This window comes from Xiphophorus couchianus, chromosome 15 (assembly GCF_001444195.1).
Source record: "Xiphophorus couchianus chromosome 15, X_couchianus-1.0, whole genome shotgun sequence".
Taxonomy (NCBI): Eukaryota; Metazoa; Chordata; class Actinopteri; order Cyprinodontiformes; family Poeciliidae; genus Xiphophorus; species Xiphophorus couchianus.
In genome coordinates, this window is record NC_040242.1 from 15,176,558 (window position 1) to 15,182,104 (window position 5,547).

Genomic DNA, 5,547 nt, shown 5'->3' on the forward strand with positions numbered 1-5,547 from the left:
TCTTGGATGTTCTTGGCCTTATCTCACTTCTAACTCCATGCATACATACAATTAGCCCCTCCTCCCTTTTCCCTACAGCTCCTGGCCATTAACATAATCACAATAGTGTAACAGAGAGGAGACGGTGAGAAAAACACAAAACCCCACACAGCTATTCTGTTACCAGTGGCTTCATTTGACCTGCTTTGGCTGAGGTTATCACGGGATTTTTGCTCTTTTTCAGTTATGCTTCACATTTTGTTTTCCAGTTATGATTTTACTGGGGTTTTGTTGTGTGTTTTTTTTTTTTTCTTTTTGCACCGCTCTTCTTTGTCAAAATAAATCAGCTTCAATACTCAAACATATGTTACAGCTTCTTGCATAAAGAAGTAAATAAAAAAAACAAATAATAAAAATTCAGTTATGTTAATGCATGCTGACTGTTTATTGACAAACAGCTGAAGATTACATACCACTCATCCGGCCATCAAAAATTAATGACATGCAATGAGCAGAAAAAATAAATCAATGCATTATAACAAAATGAAATAATTCAGGTTTAATTCACTGGCTCGTTTTTCAAACAGAAAACATCCATCTGTGGAAAGGCCAGCACACAAATTTAGCTTATACAGACACATTTTTCACCCTTCATGTGAAATAGGTAGTTTTAAAATGCTACAGAGTAGAAAAAAAAAATAAAACATCAACTACAGTCAGATTCAAGTTTCTTCCCCTCAAAAAACAGATTGAAAACACTTAGCAAGCTTGCGCATAATGGTTAATATTATACATTCAGTATTGTGATGGGTATCACTTCAGTGCAAATCTAGTGTGACAAAACCAAGCGAGGATTTCCTGAAAAACAGGCATTCAGACACCAAAAACTTAAGCAAAAGGCGTTAAGCTTCCGCACACAATGTGAATGTTTGCATTCTACATCTTAAAGATAAAAATGGGGCTCGGACATTTGAACAAAGAGGAGTAATCTGCACACACAAATACCTGCTACTTTTTAGCTGTGAAGAAACAAGCAATTTTCAAACTGCAACTGATGCCGTCAGTCCAGAGATTACATGCAAACACACAACAATAAAAAGCTACTTTTAAAAAAATCCAAAGTACAAAAGTCACATTCTAGAGAATCAAAGAAAAACAGCTGTATATATATAAAAAAAAGAAAATGAAAAAACGACTAAACAACGGGCCTGGACTGCCTTTTGCCTTCAGTGGCAAAATGTGGAGTTTTAACAGACCAGCAACTTGGTTTCTTTTCACACGTGCAAATGTCCAGGAGGTAGAAATGATTCAAGGCAAGGCTAAGCCAGTTTACTTAACACTACAGGTAGTTTAGATTACTTCAAGCTTACACTGATTTACCCATGGACCAGTGACACGCCATGATACAAAGCTCGCTTCCACATGTAGTATGTGGAGCGTGCGGTGAATGGGAAGTAGGATCGAAATTCTTTGAATGTGGGGAAGGACTTCTCCTCGAAACGCTGCTGAAGGAACAGCTTGGCTTTGGCCTTGAAGTTGGCGAGAGCTACGACATCCACTGAAAACATCTGCTCCTCCGTGGGCACCCTGCTGGGGAAGGGATGCTTTAGCTGCGGGGTGTCAAAAGAAGGCACAGCGGAACATTGCAGGTACTGGGGGATTTGGACAAATGGGAGTCCATCCTGCTTCTCTGTTGTCTTGTTGGCGTTACTTTCTGTGCTCTCTAGGACATTGACCTCTGCACCCTGGGTGGTCGTCACCTTCTTTGTCTTGTGGTTTTGGCAGCCACGCCACAGCCAATAGAAGCACGAGGAGATGGAGGGGAACTTGAGCTTGAATTTTGTCAAGGACCAGTTAGACTTCTGAACATACAACTTTGCAGCTTCTCTTAACTGTTTGTTACTCAGATAAGCCAGCCGGAATCTTCTGTGCGTCTGTCCCCAGACCCTCATCTTCGGCACGGTGGGTTGAGTAAAGCCAGGCAGCATCAGCAACTGACCTTTTGGGCTCTCGCTCTTGTCGGCATCTGAGCTCTCTTCACTGCTGCCGACGGTGCCTTTGTACCCCCGACTGAATAGCAGGGCTTCTCTTCTCCAGTTGTAGTAGGTTGATCGTGAAATTCCTGGGAAGTTTCTCTTGAATATCCTGAAGGGGAAGGAAGTGTTCATGGCAATGCAGTTCTGCAGGCAGCGTTTAGCTTCCTGCATGTGTGCTACATTCTGAGCCCTCTCCGCATCCAGCTTGCCCAGATTAAGGCCGAACATTCTGGCCACGCTGTCGTGGTGGTCTGGCTCGTCTTGCTTGGTTTCGGGTGAGGACCACACCTCCTGCTCCGTGCTCTCTCCAGGACTAATCTCTCCAGTCGAGGAGGATGTGGAGAAATGTCCTCCAGTTTTCAGGAGCTCATGCTTCCAGTTGTAGTACGAGGACCTTGAGATCTCGGGGAAAAATTCTTTAAACTGGTGCAGAGGAATGAGCTTGCCTTCCAAGAAGCAGGCCTGGAGGAAGTATTTTGCCTCATACCTCGCTGCGGACTTTTTGCAGTTTTCCTGCGTCTGCCTCTTCCAGCGGTAGAAGGTCCTCTTGGTGATGTTGTACTTATCCTTCAGACTTGGGTAGGAAAACTGCGACTTCTGCTTCAGCTGGTCCTCGCTCCTGTGCGGAGACACCATCTCCTCACTTTCAGGGCTTCTACACATGAGAAAATTTGCCTGAACCAGGGAGACAAAGTATTTGGGCCTGAACAAGCACTCAGACTGCATGTCCCCAGACCACATTATGTGAATGGTTTGTGCCTCCGAGTCTTCAGGCCAGGTTCTTGGGCGTATCAGTCGATTGAAATAGGGTCTGATCTTGAGGTTGAACATGGGATAGATGGAATAGATGTTGAACCGGAGGACAGATGACAGGGCGTAAACATGCCACATGTTGGCATAGGAGCCAGGGAAGCAGGATGCTTTCACATCTGCATCAAAGATGGCCTCCAGGACGGCTACAGGCAGGTTCAGCATGTCTTCAGACTCTTCTGCACTAAGACTGAATCGAACAGCTTGGAGCATCATCTTAGAATCAATCATCCCTGATAAGTAGTATCTTTTCCACAGCACCATTTCCACCACAGTCCTTACCTGGGAGGGGGAATATCATTAAATATTTTCTTATATAGCTACAAAAACTCAACACAGCAGGTTATATCATATGCATGTAGTTCTGCCCACTAACCTGCAGCTCCAAGCTGAGTCCGGTGTTGCCCACAAGCAGTGTACTTACAGCATCAAACAGCAAGTTGCCTTCTCCATTACAGCTGAGAGGCAGGAGTCCCCCAGGTGCATCAGCAGGGTACAAAGCATGGGCTGCTTTGTCCACATGCACCCACTCTGCAAAATCCTGACAGGGGGCCGTAGGGGGCTGAAAAGGAGTGAGGGCCCGCTCTACATCCACAGCCACTCTGGTCACAGCATCCAGGCCGGCGCTCTCTGTGGCCTCCTGGAGCTCTCGCAGGACGGACAGCACAACCTCATTCCTTTGGATCATACCTGCAGGTTTGAGGAGAGCTGCAAGGAGAAAGGAGACCGAATTTCGTTGTCGACATGACAATTTAAGCACCAACTGCAGCACTTTTTATCACTTATCAATGGATTTGAGACAGTCAATTACATAGACTGAAAGATTCTTTTTCCTTACCATTTTTGTGTCTCTCACAACTAATATTGGAGGCATTGTCGGAAATAAGAAGGTGCAGTTGACCACCACATTTTACTAAATAAACTCATGTGAGAATGTGGCTGTTCTTATTTTATGTCTTTTTGCAAGTTGTTTGTTGATTCTTGCGTTGTGTGTGAATTGTGAGACAGTTATTTTTTGTTTTTGGGCATGTGCACCGACTGATGGCACCCTTTGAATTTCGTTGTCCTTGTGACAATGACAATAAAGATTTATCTTATCTTATCTTATCTATCATATTCAACATCTGATTGAACAATTTCTATAAACATGAAAAGCACACTCAAAACACTGCAAGAAAAATATGCTTCGATCAAATCCTAACTTTATGACATATAAACAATACTGCTGTGATAGATGGCGTAAATTTTTAAAGCTGTGACAATGACACCCAGCTATATCTCCACAGGACCCACAGCTGGCAGAGGATTTTATTCGGATTTATTTAACTTTAGTTTTATCAGGTTAAGGTTAACAGGTTATGGTTAAGGTTAACATGTTAACTAATGTTAAGGTTAGCTAAAGTTTTAATAATTAGTAATGACCTTCATAGATGAAAAACTTAAACTAATCCAGAACTCTTCGTGTCAAATTGAAAACCTGGGTTTTATAATAAATAAAGTTTAGCTTTCCTATCACATCTAAAACGTGTAACTAAAAACACATTTTATTAGCAGGCGAGCAAATCCAGAGTTTCTCTTTCATTACAGACTTTAATGAATGTGTCTAACCTGAACATATAGAGTGCTGTATAGCTTTGTTTTCTTGTCTTTCTAAAAAAAAAAAAAAAATAGGTCATAGTCCTGTATATTGAACAGATCAACAATTAATTTAAAAACCACCCAGATCCCTAATGATTTGACTGAGTTATTTAAGTCGTTTAATTTTCATTTACATGCTTGGTCTTTAACTCTTCATTTTTTAAGTTTGTTTACCTGGTTGAATTTCTTTTCTTTATTTCCTGTTTTATTTCGATATAAAGCCGTCTGTCTTGCCCCTTGTATATTAAAAGTGCTGTGTGAATAAAGACTTATTGATACTTTACGTGGGATAATTATGTTTATCCAATTCTATAGCAAGGCAATCATCATCGTTTTCATTGCAAGAGCTGCTTACGTTTTGGTTGTTCAATTTGAATCAGTCGACGTAATTTAACAGGTTAAAACTTTAGAAAAGGAATTTCATTTCTTACCTGGGCGTCCTGAGACCAACATGAGTCTCAAACAAAAGTCACGCTCAATCACGGCGAAAGGTTACACCGTTCAAGTCGTGGTGATCTGACACTGTGAGCTAGTCCATCGCCTGCACCTAACTCCGGGGAATCCTGTCCCAGGTGGACAGGCGGGCTGATAGGCGGAACCTCACATCAGGAAATTGTCAATCCCCGAATCGCATTTTCTATCCCACTATTTTCCAGCCTTTTCTCTCTCTCCCTCTGTATGTGAAACACCTCCCTCCGTCCTCTTCCTCGTCCTTCTCCTTCCCGTCTCTTCACGTTGAACCAGGGTCAATTTCAATGTGAAGTGTTAACAAAAGCCAATGTGTTAGGGGCCACAGGAACAAGAGGAGGGAGCGCAGGGGGGGGGCGAGGTTGTTGGGTATCGGTGGTTTTAGGATTATATCAACTCACTTTTGTTTTTGTTCTGTTTCAGAGCTGTCAGCAGGTCACTTCCAAGGTTGTTTGACAGAGCACTCAGCAACAGAGTTCACTCACTGCTCACTTGTGTTCAGTGGCAATTCGAGCCCCGGACGCCATATGAGGTGGAATTTTCGCTTTCATCAACAAAACAGCAAAGTAGTAATTAAAAAAAAAAAAAAAAAAAACATAGGGAAATTAACTTAAAG

General features: G+C 42.4%; 1 protein-coding gene across 1 annotated transcript; it reads right to left on the reverse strand.

Moving 5' to 3' along the window:
- Window positions 1–400: 400 nt before the first annotated feature.
- Window positions 401–5,283, reverse strand: vrtn (vertebrae development associated). Its single transcript, XM_028039666.1, has 3 exons — window positions 4,895–5,283; window positions 3,202–3,533; window positions 401–3,107 (listed from the first exon to the last, which is right to left on the reverse strand). The coding sequence occupies exons 1-3, from the start codon at window positions 4,914–4,916 to the stop codon at window positions 1,356–1,358; spliced, it is 2,106 nt and encodes a 701-aa protein (XP_027895467.1). The 5' UTR covers window positions 4,917–5,283; the 3' UTR covers window positions 401–1,355.
- Window positions 5,284–5,547: the final 264 nt, after the last annotated feature.

What these genes read in the sequence shown, in the direction of transcription:
- vrtn (XM_028039666.1), bottom strand. Translation starts at nt 4,916, where the DNA reads ATGTTGGTCTCAGGACGCCCAG. An exon ending in GTTGGTCTCAGGACGCCCAG is followed by an intron (nt 3,534 to 4,894) that starts GTAAGAAATGAA and finishes TTCTCCTTGCAG; the next exon opens with CTCTCCTCAAACCTGCAGGT. An exon ending in GACTCAGCTTGGAGCTGCAG is followed by an intron (nt 3,108 to 3,201) that starts GTTAGTGGGCAG and finishes TCCCCCTCCCAG; the next exon opens with GTAAGGACTGTGGTGGAAAT.